This window comes from Myripristis murdjan, chromosome 8, assembly GCF_902150065.1.
Source record: "Myripristis murdjan chromosome 8, fMyrMur1.1, whole genome shotgun sequence".
Lineage (NCBI taxonomy): Eukaryota > Metazoa > Chordata > Actinopteri > Holocentriformes > Holocentridae > Myripristis > Myripristis murdjan.
Genome location: NC_043987.1, coordinates 20,278,985 through 20,298,226, shown reverse-complemented (window position 1 = coordinate 20,298,226; position 19,242 = coordinate 20,278,985). Strand labels below are relative to the sequence as shown.

At 41.9% G+C, this 19,242-nt stretch overlaps 2 protein-coding genes across 2 annotated transcripts; both read right to left on the bottom strand.

Annotated features, from left to right (window-relative positions):
* Positions 1-6,672: 6,672 nt before the first annotated feature.
* slc25a10a (solute carrier family 25 member 10a) lies at positions 6,673-9,343 on the bottom strand. The gene is made up of 11 exons (XM_030058717.1): positions 9,254-9,343; positions 8,546-8,665; positions 8,294-8,408; positions 8,156-8,204; positions 7,831-7,872; positions 7,665-7,708; positions 7,504-7,574; positions 7,300-7,392; positions 7,130-7,207; positions 6,879-6,935; positions 6,673-6,774 (listed from the first exon to the last, which is right to left on the bottom strand). Exons 1-11 carry the CDS (start codon positions 9,341-9,343, stop codon positions 6,673-6,675), a joined length of 861 nt encoding a protein of 286 aa, XP_029914577.1.
* A 7,059-nt stretch (positions 9,344-16,402) lies between these two features.
* mrpl12 (mitochondrial ribosomal protein L12) lies at positions 16,403-19,036 on the bottom strand. The gene is made up of 5 exons (XM_030058718.1): positions 18,837-19,036; positions 17,748-17,946; positions 17,575-17,649; positions 17,211-17,348; positions 16,403-17,019 (listed from the first exon to the last, which is right to left on the bottom strand). The coding sequence occupies exons 1-5, from the start codon at positions 18,893-18,895 to the stop codon at positions 16,903-16,905; spliced, it is 588 nt and encodes a 195-aa protein (XP_029914578.1). The 5' UTR covers positions 18,896-19,036; the 3' UTR covers positions 16,403-16,902.
* Between the last annotated feature and the right edge of the window lie 206 nt (positions 19,037-19,242).

Below are 19,242 nucleotides of genomic sequence, written 5' to 3'. Positions count from 1 at the left end.
GCTCAATCTCAAGTGAAATTTAGAACAAAACAACTGTAATACAAGTGGATTAAGGCATTGGAATTAATGGAAGCTAGGCATAGTCTATATCTCTACAGTCATATCTCTAAAAAAAGAACGCCAAAAGGGAATAGTATGTCTAGGCTATATCAGGCTGATGAGCAATACGATTACCTTGGTTTGTCCACTAATACATTCTGTACTGTACATCCGCTGATGTTATCAAGCATAATAATAAATTCAAACCCCCAGATTTCAGTCGTCATTACGCTTTTTCTAAATTCTCTTCCTGCTGTGTGTTTCAAAATCCACACATACTGCTAAATTGCTCTGACAGGAAAAACAGTCTTGAATATTTGGATATGGCACATGACTCCATTACCTCTGCTGTTATTTTAGATCTGGGAGTCATGTCTGACCTTTCTGAAGAGGGTGGACAACATAAGCAGAGTGGCCTGATAATCTTTTGAAAATAACCCTGGAATCATGAATCTTTTGGAAATAACAAACAACAAAAGAAACCAATGAAACATTTCCAGGCTCCCCAGACTCAGGGCCCGAGACCCCCTGACCTATGATCTGTTAATATTGAAGTTTGCAGAAAACACAACGGGCTGCGGCCCTGACTTTTTGAATCATCATCATTAGCAGCAGCGGTGGTGGCCCTTTGTTTTTCTGTCTCCCTATGATCCCATGTTGCTGTATCTGAGCCGTGGCATTCCAGCTTTGGCATCGACATGGAAAGACTTTGTTGCTTTGGAATGTAATCCAGAAAAATTGCAAAGAACTGTGCAGAGCAATTTCAGATGTTTTGTTTGCAGTTCATATAGATTCCAATATTATAATCACTATATACATGCAGTACATAATGCGAACAGTTGCACGATACACTGATCAAGAGCACATTGGAGTGAAAATGTTTACTATGTGACGACTTATGAAACGGAAACCAAAATCAGATAAACGGCTGGATGTTGAGGTCAAAGGTCTCAATATTATTCTTACATAATGGCTTTGTCATATACTCCCCCATGGCTTGTGTTCCTGTTTGCGTGAAGCTCGCTGCCCCGTCTGGCTTGAGGCTGGAGTCGGCGTGGAACAGCGAGGGGAAGCATGTAGGCTTGGAAAGATGCACAGTCAGGCCTCCTGAGAGCAGCCTGGCTCCCACTCTCCATCCCACAAAGTTTTCCATGATGCGAGACCATTGCGTCTTCTCTTGACTCTGTTGCTGTGCCAAACCAAAGGGACTTGGTGTTGGTACCACCCAGTGAGAAAAAGGGAATGTGATCGTTTAAAGAAAGGGAAAAGACAAATTATTTTACATGTGTAATTTCATGAGTCACTATATTTGGTCCACTTTCCTGTTCTTGGAGCAGAGGAATAACAATATCAGAGAGAGGAACTGGTTGCACCTGATGAAACTGAGTGAAACAGCTGCATTTTAGCTGGCTGCATTGCACTGCCTGTCAAGGTGTAGTTTTGCTTAACTAGAAAGTGCTGCCAAATACATTTCTTTCAGGAAAATGTCCATTATAATAAACTGAATTAAGGCAGCACATGATTCAGTGGGATGTTTGTCATTCCACTGGCTCTTGCTGTGCACATGAGAATTTGGAAATGCAGTACAGTAAAAATGACCAACAGGATTAAATTACTAGCAGCTGTACACTGATATGGATGGGGTATTAAACTAGAGGCAAAGTTTAGAGCATAAAATAATCCCACTGTGCTTTGCCACTCTCATCGATCTTTATTTTTCCGCTAATTCTGTGACCCAGTACATTTTTTCACTGGGATATAAATTGCACTGAATATGACCGTTAACAGGCAAACATTTTTTAGAGGGATGACTAGTATCGAGGAGAGGATTTCTGTAAGTAAACACCGCCTTGTTCGGAAATGGTTTTCTTCAAGAGTTTAAAGGGAGTTTAAAAAGAATCATTTGCTCAGCAGCCCCTCATCAATCATTTTGTTCACTTACAAGTATGTACTCTTTGGGTGGTCCTCCACTAGTTTTCACCACGGGGTTGGGAGAGGAGCGGAGCCTCTTGTCAGCAGGAACCGCACCAACAAGCTGTTCATGCCAACACACTGAGAGCTGTGCGTGACGGAGAGCTGCCACTCACGCTACACTGGTGACAACACCAATAAAACCGTTCAGCAGTGAGTGACCCCCTGCTATCAGCGTGGGAGAAGGCCGATTTCAACAGTATGTACGCAACAAAAAGATGGGGAGACATGCCGCTGTACCCATCAAACCTGCAATTCAGCCTCCGCTTTGAGCATCAGGGAAGAATGAAAATATAGAAACAATCAGCACGTTTCATACATTGTGAAAGGAAAAGCCGGCATGTCTAGAAATCATGTAGGAAGGACTTCACACAGCAGAAGTTTTGGGAGGAATTTTTTGAACAGCTCATGCAGTTTTCAGGAACGAGAGGGGAGAGACAGGAAGGACAGGACAGGCAGAGGGGTTGGAGCTGGACTGGGACCCAGGCCGCTGCAGTTTAGCCTTAGTATTGTGTGATATGCGGGTCGTCCTCCTGATTTTTGAGAGACATTTGATTCCACGGTGTTTTTCAGTGGGGAATTTGTGAAATGTTTCAATTATGTGGATCTTACTGCACAGAGTAACAGCAGGGACTGAGCCTGCTTGCTCCTCCAGCTATTTTCCCATCCAAAGTGTTCAAAAGGCAGCCGCTCCTTAACTGTTTTGAACCCTTGAACAGTCAGATTTTACAATAAGGTAATGAAGTATCGATTCAGTATTTGGTGATAACTCAGTATGATGCACTGGTCAAGTAAACACAAACTGAGGTGTGCACCACATGGTCTTGTTATTAATATGATGGACAACTTGAGGAGACACAAAAATAGACACTAATGGGTGGATAAAAGTGAAGTAATGATTTGTTATTGGTTTAGTGCCATTTATCGCGTTATTCAGAAGTAAGGAACTATGCATTAAGTAAACGATCATTATAATGAACAATTAATTAACAGTTAATGAATGAATGAATTAGCTCCTTCACAAAATATCTAACTGACGTTTTACAATTAACTAATCAGCTACCTTATAACATTTAATTAGGAGTTACTCCAGATCTGCCTGTCAATTAAGGATTTATTGGCAGTTACTTCCTCATCCATTCATCATTTGTTCCCCAATTAGAACTCAAACAAAATGTGTTATACCTTATTGTGAAGTGTCACTTGAATGGTAACACACAATGATACTTATCATCTTCATAGTCTGGTTTCAGATGTGTAGAGTTTTAAAGAAACATCTGTCTAAACAGTAGACAGTGTTTTGGATTTTTGAACTGGATTATGAATTTTATTGGCAAAATTGACCCTAAAATCTAAATTTCATTGTCATTTGGTGGTGATGTTAAAAAGTAAAAGGATGCATGTTTACTGCAGCATAAAGTAAATTTTACCCTATTGTATGCATCTAGTCCAGAACCACAACATTATGCGTCCTCAATATGTTAGCCATTTTCCTAGTCTAAACACGAAGATTAGGTAGTTACAAATGTGACAATGCAGCTGTAAACGACTCCATTAATAGGCAAATATCTTATTTGTATGTATAAGTACGAGAGTGGAACAGATGAAAACCTTGTTTTTATTAAAATATTTACAATCCATGAATGTTCTTGTCTCAACGGCATGAAATTGAATGCCTGGCCTTTGCATGTTTTTCATCAAACAGCTGTCGTCGCTCTATTTAGTCTTTCATTTGGGCCGGCTGCGTTTCTCTGTGCGAGAAATGTGTTCCATGTGATAAGGTCTTTACAGAGATTGTAATGTTTTCAGTCCAGTTCAAGGGAGTGGCCGGTATGAAACATAACTGCTGCAAAGCATTTCATTCATGTGCTCTGTGATCCAACCCAACAGGGAAATATCAAAGCTATTTTCCCGGTTTTGAGATATGTTAACGGCAACATCTGGTATGGTAGTTACCCTAAAATAAAATTCTCAACTTCTGCTGCCCACCAAATTTCCCAGTGAGCAACGCACAGCATGAGCTCCAGGACATATTGTTCAGGTTTTAGTTTCAAACCAAACTTGTGATGTCCTGAAATGATTTTCTTCTCATTTTGTCAGGGGAAAGGAAGGAGAGAGATAGAGACAGAGAGGCAGAAAGGAGAGGAGAGAGGAGAAAGAGTCAAAGAAAGAGAGCACGAGAAGAGAAAGTGAGCGCATTTATTTATGTCTACATATTTGTCTGTCTGTGTGTGTGTGTCTACAAGCACAAACAATTGTCTCCTGGTCTGCAGTATTTCACATTTACCGCATCCCTAATGGACGTGTCCACCACAGTAGACGTTCTGTAGTGTATCAGTGATAGAGTGCCCGATAAGACAGAGACCACAAACATAAACCTTCATTGTGGCCTTACCACAAACTCAGGCAGGACATTAAGTGACAGAGAGGGAGACCGGCTCAGTAGAAGAGCCCAGACACACAGTTTTTATATGGTGCATTACTTGTAACTACCCAGCTCTTTCAGTGATCTCCATGACAACCACTGATGATAAAATTGTCTCCATTAGAAAACTTTATGCGCCAGTCAAAATTCAGCTCTTTTAGCAATATTGAGTTACATAACCTGTCCGATCCCTTTTCTATTAATAAGTCCAATATCACTGTCTGTGTCCCAACCTGTAGCCAACAAACACAACAAATGGAGAGCTGCCCCAAGCACTTAACATTCATCTCTTGTTGGTTCACCGATATCAATTATCCAATAGGCTAGACAGCACTGACAAAGTTTATCTGCCTCTAGCTCTATCTCAGCAGTGCGCCAGGTGCATGAAGAGCGGGGCGGACAAGAGATTAAGGCGGAAGACGTCACCGTCATAAAACAAATGCACAATCAAAACACATATAGACCTCAATATGGATAAGGGCAGTGCTGTAGGTTAACTCTGGGGCATGGGAACTCATCAAGCTGCTTTGAAGGCCCACAGTGATGGATTGCACGTCAGAGTAAAAGGAACGTGCAGCTTGCATAGGAAACCACATATCCACACTTTGCTGCTGGGCAAGGAGTCAAACCTCATCTCAGAAATGCAGTGAAAAGAAAAATATATTACCCAAGCATGCTTTCAATAGCTGCTGAATGTCTTTATGAAAGCACCGGCTGTGTCTGAAGTGCAACAAATCCGACAGTGGGATGAGATAATCCCTTTTGTTTCCAATGCTAATCAACTTGTTTCCAAGTTTCATTCAATCAAAAGTCATTTTGTTGATACTACTGGACTGATCTGCCTTATTCGGCCTTGTTTCAACATATTTATACTTGTTCTGAGTAAAAATCCTGAAACAAGTGAAATTGTAATGGAAACAAGCAGGATCATCTCATCTCACTTGCAGATTTTTTTTCACTTGTTTTAAGAAAAAATAAGACTGAATATGTGGCTAAATAAGATGGATTAAGATGGACATTTTGCAGTGTAATTGGGATCTGTTCAGTATGCTGAATATTGCAGACACTCCTTAATATTCCCACCAGGTCTCTAATTGCAGAGAACAGAGGACCTGACAGGTACCTGAACGCGCACGTGTGTGTGTGCGCACGCGCGCGCATTTGTGTGTGTGTGTGTGAGGCAGATAGAGGAATGCCAAACAGCTCAGTCTGAGAGAAGCACATCTCATTAGATAGACAAACTATCAACAAGACAGCTGACCTACAAGCAAATACACGAGCACAAAATGTTGCATTATTGTTAAAATTTCCAGTTTGAAAGCAGTACTGTTTTATAAATCAGGCTTACTTCCATTGTCAGCTTGTAAACCAATGCTCTTTTTCAAACTCATAAGTGCTCCACTGAAGTCTTGCCATTATGAATGTAAAAAGTATGCATTCTTCCTCACACTCACAACGAAAACTTGCAATATAAAAAATATAGAATCTGTATGAATCTATGAAATCTCCCTGTTCTATTTCTGCATCATTGCACAGAGTAGCAGCATAGACATAATTGTACATGAATGGAGACACATTTGTAATCGTCCAGTGTAACACTGCCCCCCACAGGGCAAAGCAAGAAAATTAAAGGAAAGGTTGAAGTATAACTGCGTGATGCAAGACTCAAGATATACTCAAATTATAGTAGGTGATTTTAATTTCAGAGGTGCTTTCTTCTTTACAGATCTTTTGTTACCATTTTTCAAACCTTCTTTTCACCTACACTGAAAACAGTGTCATATCTATAGTTGTACAATTCATTACATGCGGTGGACATTTAAATACAATGACACTCACATTTCACAGATATTCCACATCCAAAAGCAAATGAACACACTCTGGTCATTGAGCCCGGGGCACATGGAGGGAAAAAAAAATCAAAATCAAATCACTCCAGTTCACTCAGTATGTGAACATCTGGAGTTTACTCTGATGACTTTCAAGTCACTCTTGTTTCAAGTGTTAGGTTGAAATGAGTTTCTGAGAGCTATTTAAGCATGTCTAAGCACATGGCGTCCTCTTGGTCCTCATTCTTTGTGCAGGCAGTGGCGTCTGCACAGTGAATTCTAGCTTGGTTGGGTTTGTTTGTAGTAGCATTGGCGCTAGCTTGGTCTACTCTTGACAGTCACCGCTCCAAGCTGCAGAAGACCACTGAAGTCATGGAGCCAGGCCAGGGCTGCCTAAACAAACCACTCTCAGGTAACAACCACGACACCAAAATGTTGCCTCAGCTGTTCCAGGAAAATGAAGGTGAAGACTGTGTGTGGGACGAGGCGGATACCGGCAGGAACAAGACCCTGGAAAACATATGCAACATTTAAAACAACCAAAATAAAGACAGAGGTTCTGTTTTTGACTGCAGGGAATTGTAGGAAACATTATGCCTGAGGATGAAGCCTACCTTGTAGAACGCCTTAGGGCCCAGCTTTGCTGTTTCTGTCAGGCAGTGAAACACACCCTGCACCAAGGACGCAAGAGCTTAGAGGAACAAACTGGATGATTCTCTCCATAGCACACAAATAAAACATTTATGTGATTAAATTTAAGAGTGTTGACAGACCAACAGGGTGGCTGGCAAAGAGACAACTGAGATCCCCCAAAGAACCACAACCCAGAAATTCAAGCGAGTGGGGTATTTCATGTGCAACTCACCCCATATTCGCCTTTGGAGTTCATTAGTCTAGTTTTAACAACATCAAGTGGTTGGCACAGGATTGTAGCACAGCCCCCCTATGCAAAAGAAGAGGAGGTAACACTTTGCTCACTTCGGTTCGGGCATATTGTTGCAATATGACGTATACAATGACAGAAGTGATGCTCACTGCAAAAACACTGGCCAGGAAGTGGGTAAAGATGTTGTCAGTCAGGTAACCAGTGGCTACAACCAGCTGCTTGGACTGGTCGTAACAAGACAGCTGCATGGGCAAAAAAATAAAAAAATTTTAAAAAAAATCAGCAAATCCCAGAAGCATATAATACTGTAGTAGAATTTTGAAAAACAAGTCATATAATAAAATATTCTTCACCTGTCCAACTGTGACCAGTGCACCTCTAGTAGACGCCATTGTAGCACCAGAAAACAGCTTCTTCACTCCCTCTGACACAAAACGATATCAAGGACAGACATTAAAGAAAGCAACTCCTGCTTTACCCTGAAGTAGCCCAAAGAAAGAACAAGAAACTTTACCTTCCTTCCAGACGCGAAACAGTCCGTCCAGAGCATGAGCGTAACTGGCAAGAAAACAAATCTCACAATGTGTTGATGTGTATTAAATGCTGGAAGACTACAGACCATCTTTTTTTATTGACTGCATGAAAGAAGGCCAAAAACACAAATTTTCAAAAATACTTACTTTCTTCTGAGTTCTGCTGGCAATTTGACATCATTCTGCATTCTGGAAACACGTGAAATTTAAAGTTTTTGACGCCAAATCATTTGTTGATATGATCATTGGTAGCAGAGGGAATAAGTTAACAAATTCATTAGCTTCTCAGTGATTGCCTTCCTGTTGAGTTCAGTGAGAAAACTGGCTGACTAAAGCAACAGGTTTTTTAAGATATTAATCATCTAAGTGCTGGAAAAAGTACTCTCAAGCGCAGCATTTATATTACAAGGAGACTGTGTTCCTAGTATCTATCCCCCCTCATGATATTGATCAATCCATCCACACAACTCACCGTACATTAACCAGGTCAGCTGGGGTCCCGATGAAGCCACCTGCAAACCCTGTGGGAGGAAATGCATCACTTGTCTAGCAGACATAAAAAATGAAGACCACACTGCCAACCACCATCACTCTGTGGGACAACACATACCACCGAAGGCACCCAGCAGGACCTTCTGGTAGAAAGGCATGAGCCCTTTGCTCCTGCTGTTTATCTTGTCCCTGACAGTCTCATAGATGGCAAAGCGTGACAGAGAGTATGTCATCTACAGGGGGAAAAGCAGTCATTACATCAAAACTATGATGACAGAAAGGCAATGACTTATTGATTCACTGAGTGCTTGAGTGAGTTAAACACCTTGCATGTTGTAGTAAGTGTGTATGTGTGTGTATGTGTATCTACCTGCCGACAGAGGGAGGCACTGAGGCCACTGTAGAGTGCCAGATAACCGTCTCTCCTCACCACATTGACAGTCATCCCCAACATCCGAATCCTTACCTCCTGCTGTGTCTGCAGGTGCACCTAGAAATGCCCAAATACGAGCAACACAGAGCCTTATCCAGTTTTCAAGTCACTCTCAGCAATGGCACTTACCATGCACCATGTGTAGTGCTATCAGTAAATTGTCATGGATGTGTTAAAAAGCTTGAGTGTATAAAACATCTGCCGTTGTCTAAAGAGTATACAGCACTCGTAGAACAGATGCCAGTGTGCAGTGAATTAAAATGGTCAAAATATGTCTAAAATGAAGAATTGCAGCTGGAGGTAATATCGTATTTAAAAATCTATACACAACACAACTACAATCATTCAGTGACAGAACCGAGATGAAGTACATCGGTAAAGCTGCATCATCTTTAAAAGCGAAACAGAATTAAGCCAGTGGACCTGTCATTTGTGGTATTGCAGTGTCAGTGTTTTGTGCCAAGATCGAGGCAAAGTTTTTTCAAAATCAAGGTCATAAGCCTCAAACAAGAAAATAATAATTGCAGCATTTCCTCAGTGTGCAAAGTACAAGTGCATATAATGCTAAGACTGACTTTTTAAGCATAATTGGGTCACGTGTAAAATGGGAAATAAATCATAAATCTAGTCAGTTTTATATATTACCTTTATCAAATCCAATGGGTGTGTTAAACAGGCTGATGCGCTGGAGGCAAGTCCACCGAAATACCAACGAGAAATGCGTTTCTCTTGCATATTAAGTCCATTAACCAAACAAACTCCAAGAGGAAAGGCTCGGTGTCTGTGTCTCAAAGGTGACTGGGACTCCTGATGCAACCTTGACCATGGCTGCTGTCTTCATCCATTGTCCACAACACTGGGTGACCAGAATGTATATTAAACTTTCAAAAGAAAACCATAATGCAAATGCCCTTAACATAAAACTACATTTAGCTTTCTCAAACAGGAGCTAGACATTTCGAGTAGGAACATGGCAAGACTTCTCCACTGGTGTGAGTAAGGAGCCTCCTCAATTACTCCATCTCCCCGTGCCAAGAGACGGGTGCAGCTGGTTTCGGGGTGGAAGTGTACGTGACTAATACAAAAATAGCAAGACAGCTTGAGTGCTGCTATAGTTTTGTAAATGTGGCACACCAGTTGTCAGAAAGAAAGGCACCAAGCAAATAGAGGCACAGCCCTGCCGGCATCCCAGGACTCGACTAACATTCGGGTCATAGGTCATGAGGTTCAGAAACACACGGATCAAGAATAGATGCGCACCTTCCCGCCATACCACTCATGTTAGGGGTCACACAAGGAGCCAAGTGGTAAATTAAACTGAAGATAAGTAATGCGTCAGCAGGCTCAGGATTGTCAGTGTGCACCAAAGCTTTGAACAGGCTTTTATCTTTGTGTTTGGATTCCTAAAGCCTGAGCGACTGTTTGGGTGTTTTAAAAGTGATATGATTTTAAATAGATAGTGCAGCACTGGTATGAATGGGGAGTTTGGCACGGCTCTGTGTGTGCTGACTCAGAGGGGACTCACAACAGATCATAGAAACAGTAACTGGACACCCACTCCAAGTCTGAGCAATGACATGAAGTGACCCAACATGCAGTGAAGATCTGTGGCACCGGGGCCAGCAGTTAAGGATCTGACACAGGGCCTGGCACATATCATAATACCAAATGGAAGGATTCTACTTTAGGCCTCTGCACTGTATTGGCCATCAATTTAGGCAATATAATAATGCTACACTTAGTAATCTGTTTCATAAATCTTTTACTTTTCAACATTTGCCCACATTTTCCCATTTAGTCCAGTCACCAGTCACCCTCCTGTTTCTTTTTGTTTCCATTTTCTGTTTGATTTTTTTTTTTTTTCTAATTCTGTGCCGTGTTCACATTTTTGTATTTCACTCTTGTGGTTAATGGGCCCCAAAGGTGTTTTTTCTTATCTTGCCATCACTGCCTGCATGCAATTTCACATGCTGTTTTACTTGTGTCTGAATAAAACAAGCCAGATTAAAGCTGATTACCCTCTGGTGTCGCCCAGTCCTCCAGTGGTCCAAGTCACAGTGGCAAAAACTACAAAGCAGCTCAGGCAGCTAAAGGGACCACGGAGACTGTCATTTGGCAGGGAACTATTGCCTCAATACCATTCTCCAGGATAACTTCATATGACTTGCATATACTGGATTCCACAGTTTGCTTACTTACAGGGACATATGAGCTTTTCATGACATGTGGCTTAAGAGAATTTGCCCTCAGTTGCTTGCGGCTATACCCATCCCACTCTCAAACATGCACACACACACACACACACACACACACACACACAGAGAGAGAGAGAGAGAAGGTAGTCAGCTTTAATCTGGCTTGTTTTAATCAAATACTCCTTTTCTGTTTTAATGCGTAAGCACTATAAATCAGCAGGACACTGCAGGAGCCGGGTGGGGTAAGAAGTACAACAGCAACTTCTTCACAGCAGTCTTTTCTCCAAAGTGCCGACTTCCAATACAATAAAAAGCAGTCTGCTGAGCCTCGTAAAAATGTCATGCTGCTGTTAAATATTAGCTCTAAGAGATTTCACACCATTTACTGGAAAAAGCCTGTAAATATATTTAGTGTCATCAAATATTGTGTTGCAAAACTCAATATTAACCCTGTAACCCTCTACAGTCTCAATCACAGTCTCAGACTGTGCCCTGACACACACACACACACACATACACACACACAGAGAGACACATCTTTATGTGCTCATGGTAGTCCATGTCTGATGATGACCATCCTGACCTTCATTTACGGTTATTTGTGTGCGCCTAGTGTGCCTCTTTTTACACACTTCATTCCACAGTGCTGAGTGCATTGAGCCTCCAGTTTTTCAAGGCTTTTCACACAGAAAGACCTCTAGATGCAGCTGTAACATACAGCAGGTCTTCTACTTGTCAGGGAGTGATGTGACATCAGTTCGGTGTGGTCTGGATGGTCTTTCAACGGTTTCTTCTAACCACCAGCAGTCCAGTCCAACCACTGGAGCTGGTAGTGGATCAGGATGGACTGCACACTGTAAAAATCCTGTTGGTTTCAGGATTTCAGAGTGTGGCATTCAAATCTCACAACCAAAGGGTGGAGTGTAAATATGCTATGCATTGTAGAAAATTACTTTAGTGTAGGACCAAAGTATGATGAATGACGTAGGATGTTTTGAGTGACATAATTCAAGGGTTTTCTGAGATGATGCTGCAGTGTACTTGAAGGTACAAGGAACAATGAACTGTTGCTGTCTCTCTGTTGTATAATATGTTGAGTGGGGTGTGTTTCCAGAACTACACTGGCAGATTACCTCAGTCTTCTGCATGTTGATGGTCAAATCCATTCTTCTGTATGCTGTTAGAGCTGCTAAGAGCATGTTGTGGAGGACATCAGGAGTGTCTGCTATTAGGTTAAAGTCATCGGCATACGGGTATGTCTTTGTGTCCCATTTCACCACTCAAAACATTAAAGTTTTACACTCCCCAAAATTTATTTACGTATAAGAGTTCCTATCAAGCTCAATGCTTGTGTGGCACAGACAGAGGTTCCCTGCCAAGAAGTGGAGGAACTTCAAAGGTGGTTTGAGCAAAATGACAAGCTCAAGTCCTGCAGGGAGGAGAAGGAGGCCCTCTGCAAAAAAAAAAAAAAAAAAATGGAGGAGCTGAAATAACTGATTGCAGGAAAAAACATGATCATTTATGAGCAGGCCAGCAAGCCCAAGATCTGTAAGAAAGAATCTCTGTGCAAAAACACTGGAGCAGATGGAGAGACTCCACAGAGATAAGGACTTGGCCATACACAGGCTGGTTATCAAGCTCTGTGTTTGTGAGGCAGAGAGAGATGCTTCACATCAAGAAACGTTGTAGTTTACCTTTTCCGCTTTATTTCTATCCTTGAATTACACCGGTTTTATGCACTCCATGTGTTCTATTTTCTTGGAGGAAAAAGGCTGGTGGTTTTTCTTTGAAACCCCACAGTGCCACAACATGGTGTTTTATCCGGGCAGCATTATATGGCTGTGCCCGACACAGATATGACCCACAGTGAGGTTAAACCCATGGGAAGACGTTCTGGGATAAGCTGAGGCTTATTTTGTCTAATCAGTACTGGTGGTGAATCTGTGTCTATTGGGAAAGGAGGGTTTTATTATACTTATGGCTTAAGAGACCTAGACACTGAGCTATAAATTGTGTATGAATGGTGAGTTTTTAATATGGAGAATATTCTCCATATTAAAAAGGGGGGCAGGATACAGATAAGCTATGCTTCCTCCTGTCCCTCCTTGAGCCTTTTTTTTGTGGTCTCTCTTTTTTGTATCTTTTTTTTTCTTTTAATCACTTTTTTTTTTTTTTTGCTGTGTATAGACCTTGTGTCTTGTGATTGTTGTTTTTTCCGGCATCAAGGTAAATAAAGAAACTGAAACTGAATTCTGAAAATATGGAGACTGATGCTGCCATAGCATTTACTGAATGTGCATGTTTTTGTATGTTTATTGTTGTTTTGTTAACTTTATTTTTAAAATGTGACTACACTGTAAGAATTTTTTGTCTTGTTCTTCTTTGTTGATGAATGAGGATACATACTTCCTCATTTATTCCATGTCTATTTACATGTGAAGCCCTCGATGCATGTGATTTCTTCATTGCAAAGCACTTTGAGCTGCATTTCTCGCATGAAAGGTGCTACAAAAATCAAGTTTATTATTATTGTTGGTTTTTATTGTAATTTAATGGGGAAACTTCAAATGCTGTTCAATTAAACAATTCAGGTCAATGCTTTCAAGGAAGAGAAGGCAGTCTTCCACCAGTAGGAGGCTTTTCGTCTATAAATGGAAAACCTGGAAAGGTTGATCAGAGGCATAGACTTGACCTTCCAAGAGCAGGCCAAATGGCGAGCTCCCCACAGATGGAGCGACGTGAGGATCGCCAGGTCACATCCTTCATGAGCAGACACTCTGGCAGCAGACTCCCTGCTGGGCAGAATGTACACAGGCCTGACCCTCATGTGGAGCAAGAAACAGGAGGACTCCGACTCCAACACGTTACTTCAAGCTACCAGTCTAAAAACATTTACTCTTGTGCTCTCTCTCTCTCTCTCTCTCTCTCTCTCTCTCTCACACACACACACACACACACACACACACACACACACACACACCCTAACCCTAACCCCTTTCCTTTCTGATTCATCTAAAAAAAAAAAAAAAAAGATATCAACAATATCTCCAAAATAATGTTCCTCTAGTTTTATTTTTGTAGACAATTGTTGACAATTGGCTGAATTACAAACACCTATCTGTGTAATTACTCTAGGAAGTTGAGATGACAGAGAGACGCACAGTGCATGATATTGGTCTCTCTCTCGTGGTAAATACTGGCTATCTTATATTGCCTACTTTGGTACATACCTACTGCAGAAAATTGAGATGATAGGCAAAAGAGACATAAAGTTAATTTATTTTAAAGATGAAGTTTTCTAGTAGTTAGTTCAACAGTTCATGCGAGCAAAACAGCTTCTAATCTGTAGTACAACACTGTGATGTGAATAAAAAGTTGCTCCCCTGAAAATTTTTGCAGGCAAAGATATGCTAATGTACAAATTGACTGTATTCATAGTTTAACACAACTGAGGTAAACCAACTACCTTGCTGAAACAATGCAAGCCAAACATTTGTCCTTGTTCTCTAGTGTTTAGCACTGGCAGATTGAGAGTGAACACCTAGTTCATAATACAGTATTTGCAAATTCGAAAAACCCTGCAGTTTCTGTAAAGGCCCATTGTCTATATAATTGCTATAAGCATGATGAGCCCCAATACAACACATTAGTCCACACAGATTCTCTGAACTGTGACACATAGGGCTGAGTAATGCAAATACGCTCATTTTGAGTCTATTGTCACTGTCATTGAAGAGCATTTTAATATGCTTATTTTAAATCTACACTCATTGTGTATGAAGAGCATTTTGAACATGTTGTTGTTGCTGCTCGTTTTGAATCCATTGTCACTGAAGAGCCTATTATAGGTCCACATTGCTATTCCACGTGGATCTGACCACAGATGATTATCACACAAAGACACTGTGCAAATTGTTTTCTAAATCCGTGTACCTCAAATGCATAATCCATGAGGCTCATAGATGGGATGCCCATTTTGAGCCCACTCATCATCTGATAAGACCCACTGTTAATCTGCCTGGGGTTTGCAGAGGTGAGCCACATGATTATCCTAAGTGGGCCTGAGTCCCCAGTCAGTGTCCATGACACATACATGAACATCCATACAAACATATAATAGTTGACCCATGCAGCTTCCCCAAAGTGTGATTGTTCGCCCTTGTGGGTCCCACACAAACTGCCCTCCCTGAGTGCATGCTCACTTAGTACCAATGGAGTCCACATTTAACCCATACAGCACCTACAGTAGTGCTGTTCAATTAAGCAATTCAGGTGAACGCTTTCAAGGAAGAGAAGGCAGTCTTCCACCAGGAGGAGGCTTTTCATCTATAAATGGAAAACCTGGAATGGTTGATCAAAGGCATAGACTCGACCTTCCAAGAGCAGGCCAAAGGGTGAGCTCTCCACAGATGGGACGACCTGAGAATCGACAGGTCACATCCTTCATGAGCAGACACTCTGGCAGCAGACTCCCTGCTGGGCAGAATGTACACAGGCCTGACCCTCATGTGGAGCAAGATACAGGAGGACTCCGACTCCTACAAATCTATCAATTACTTCAAGCTACCAGTCTAAAAACATTTACACTTGCTCACACACACCGTCCCACTTGCTTTCCTTTCTATTTCCTTTCTGTTCACATTTAACCCATGCAGCACCTGCAGCTTCCTAGTTTAAAAAGTGAGAAATACAGCCCCCTAGAGTTACAGCAGCAGTGCTGCATAGCAATAATTTGAACCAGCAATTCTGAGAAATTTTCATGTCCCTCCAATAAAAAAGATTAGAACGCGACATTCAGACAATGACCTCTACTTGAGTTTGGGAGATATTGAATCTACGTTGTTTGGCTCAAGACAGACTGTCATTTCTCAACGTAGAAGTGACAGCAAAAATGTTGAGTAACAGTCTAGGAGGAGATACAATGACAATGTAGTTTCTTTAGATTTTTTGGTTGTCAATGGCTGCAGTGAACATGTCCCGGGTCAATGTCCAAAATTCTTCTTTGTAGTTTAGTTATTTTGTCAAATACCTGTTGTATTATGCAGTTATTTTAGCAAAGTACTTTACCTTTGAAAGGAAATGAACCAAAATATAAGAACTGGCAATTCAAAACATTTCATTTGTATAATCATGGTATTAGATGATGTCTTTTTTTTTTACATTACAGGATCACACTAAAAACAGGTCTGACTTTCAAGTGTCATTTATGTTTTAGACACACTTTTTCTACACACTGTATGCTTTACCTTTGTCCAAATGAAACAAACTATAATCAATAAAATAAATTTGACACACCAACACAGAAATAGAGTCCGGCTCATACCACCACCTGTATCATGTCTGTGGTAACCAAAGGATATCTCATGACCTCTAGTGGTCAGCAGCAGTGAAGCTGGATACTGTCCAGGCTAAATTTACTGTTTTCTTGAGCAGCTTGGCCAGTCTACATTAAATTAACAGATACTTAAGGCAATGCAAAACACTTTCCTCATTGTAAACTGATGTCTCAACTTCATTTCTTATTAAATTCCTTGCATATACAGTAATTAGCACAACTTCAACCAAACGTGAATAATATAAGAAAATATGAGAACAGAAAAAAACATGGATATCTTAAGTTTAATCACATAATCAACAATCCTATGAGCAGTATAAACACTCTGCCCTGCCATCTCCTGTGGTAAATATCTGGTTTATTTGAACACAGACAATGGCAGCCATGTCAAGATGTCCTGTGGAAGGTTTCAGATGCACACAGACAGACTCACCGACTGACTCACTTGGCACCCAGGGCCAGCATTTTGTAGCTCACTGGCTACACAAAGTATCATACAGACACATGAGCAGACAAACAGACAAGCAGACAGTGGGGCGGCTGCTTGTTCAGGCAATACGCCTGTAAAGTTCAGTCTGTGAGTTGTACCGCCCCACCTGACACTGTTGGATCAAGTAGTAACGTCAGAAGGCATTTCTTTTGTCTCCCCTGGGTTTCCTCTCCTTTTTCATGTTAAAAAAAAAGGAAATAACACAGAATGAAGGAATAAGTGCATGAGCAGCCAAAATGGTGGAGGATGGGGCGGTCCGGCAGGCACACAGGGGCTACTCGAGCACCACGGTGCCACCTGCAGCCTCCAGAGCTGCTTTCAGTTTCTCTGCCTCTTCTTTGGCCACATTTGCCCGGATCTCCTGTGGAAGGGACTCCACCAGTTTCTTCGCCTGGATGAGAAAGAACAAAGAACAAGAGTCAGCGTGGTGACCCGAGTCCCTCTCCTTTGAACAAAACAGATTCCTTTGGATAGGTCTCGCTGGTGAGGAAACGTTTCATGATGCAAGACAAAGCAGAGTCGATGATTTAGAACTGATTACATGATTTCAGTATTATGCACAGCATCAGCGATGACACATACCTGCACAAGATTCAAGCCCTGCATGCAGTTCTTCACTTCTTTTATAAGTTTGACTTTCTCGGCTGCCTTCAGTTCTGTTAGTTTTACTGTGAAATGAGTCTTCTCTTTCTTGACTGGTGCCTCCTCCTCTTCTGTGGCCTGGGTACACGTGGGAAAACAATCAGCAAGTTCATATCTTCCATTTGTGGATTTATATTTGGTACTATTTATAACTACAACAGACATTAGCTGCTTCTCACAAAGCACATATAAGCTGCATGACCTGACACAAGTTTGTCATTAATGGGTACAGTTGAATAGTGAAAAGGTACTTTATTACTGTATGCATTTTACAATCAAAGCCAGCCAGTAAGATGATTCTCACCTGAGGTGTGGGTGCAGCTGCTGCAGCCATCGCCCCCATAGGCATCATTCCAACATCTTGAATATTAAGAGTTTTCTGTGACCAACACATGGTATCAAAGATAAGTTATCATTTGCTTTGAATAATACTTGGATTCAGTTCTATGCACTTGCAATTAGCTGTTTATTCCATACCTTAAGGAGCTCATTGAGATCGGACACCTCTATTAAGGTGAGGCTGGCTATGTCATTGACGAGCTGCTGAATTTTGGGGGAGTACTGTTTGGGCGCTCCGTCTAGTGGAGGGGTGGCGATGGCATCCGAGTGGCTGGCTGGACTGGTCTGTAGAAGCCTGAGGGCGCACAGGGCTGGCGTCTGCCGCCGAAGTTCTTGCCTGGGAAACGAAGACGCAGCACCAAATGATCAGTTATGGTGGGGCGACCTCTTGACTGGAACAAACCAGTCTGTGAGGCCCCAAAATGCTGTCAGTTTTCCTTTTTTTTTTTTTTGCAATTAAATTAATCTGTCATTCGAGGTCTAAATAGTCACAGATTAAAAAAGTTAAAACTACCTGGAAACTATAGGAAACCAGCCCTACTCTGAGCAAGATCACTGCACTTTACACATGGCATCAATTACTGTTTGTATTGATTTGTATCTCAAAATGCATCAGGCTTCATCCTGACAGCATCTGAGCTGTGGCCTCAGCTTTATCATTCATGAATTGTTCAGTTTGTGCATGAGAGAAGCGACTACAGGTGATAAGTACATTTCCATAGCACACAATGATATACACCCAGTTAAAACGAGCATGACCTTGGCTGGTAAAAGCGCATCTTATTTCTGGACATGAGAGGAAAAGGTGCAGCGTCTAACTCTCTACGCCTTCAGGCAAGATAAAGCCACGGGAAAACTGTGCCTCTAGAAACAAGGAGTGATTTTAAGTCACAACATCAACCATCAGACTGTGCCTGTTCCTGTCTGTAAAAGGTACATTTGCTGCTGGGTAGCTAGCTAGCATTTTATTAGCTAACTAGGTTATCAAACCGGCTGGCGAACAAAAAGTCACAATGAGCGCAAAGAAAAGAAAAGTGTCTCCGTTTGCACAACAAGAAATGCGGCCTTTAATACATGAAAACAGCCGCGGTTGTGGGTTCTCTGCCCTTGAAGGAGGAGTTAGCCTAGCATACACTTCCATACAACCGGGACGCTGTTGTACAACCGGCCCCCGTCGTTCCCTCCGGTGTTACGTGACTTTTAGCCGCTCGGCTTGGCGTTACGTACCGGTGTGTGCTGGCTGCGACCCGCAGGGCGGTCCGGATGCAGAGCCTGGTGCAATACATGCTCCCTTCACTGGTGCCGTGTGTCTGAGTGTCTGTCTGCTGTCCCTCTAAAAAAAAACACGCCAGGCGACCCTTCAGTCTCTCCACCGCTGCCTCAAAAGCACATGGCGTCCACCTCTCTGCTCCTGACCTACCCACAATGCCTTACGTGAGCTGGAAATGTACCATGGCAACTTCTTCTTTGCTGTTAATGCTACAGCATCCTCAGCCTCGCGATGCTGCCATCTATCGGAGGTCATCGATTATTGTCTGTATCGATTTATTAAAAGGCGATTCTTCCAGAGACGTAGAACAGATTTTCATCTGTTTTTCTACATAGTTCGCAAATCCAGTGTAGCTCTCTCTGC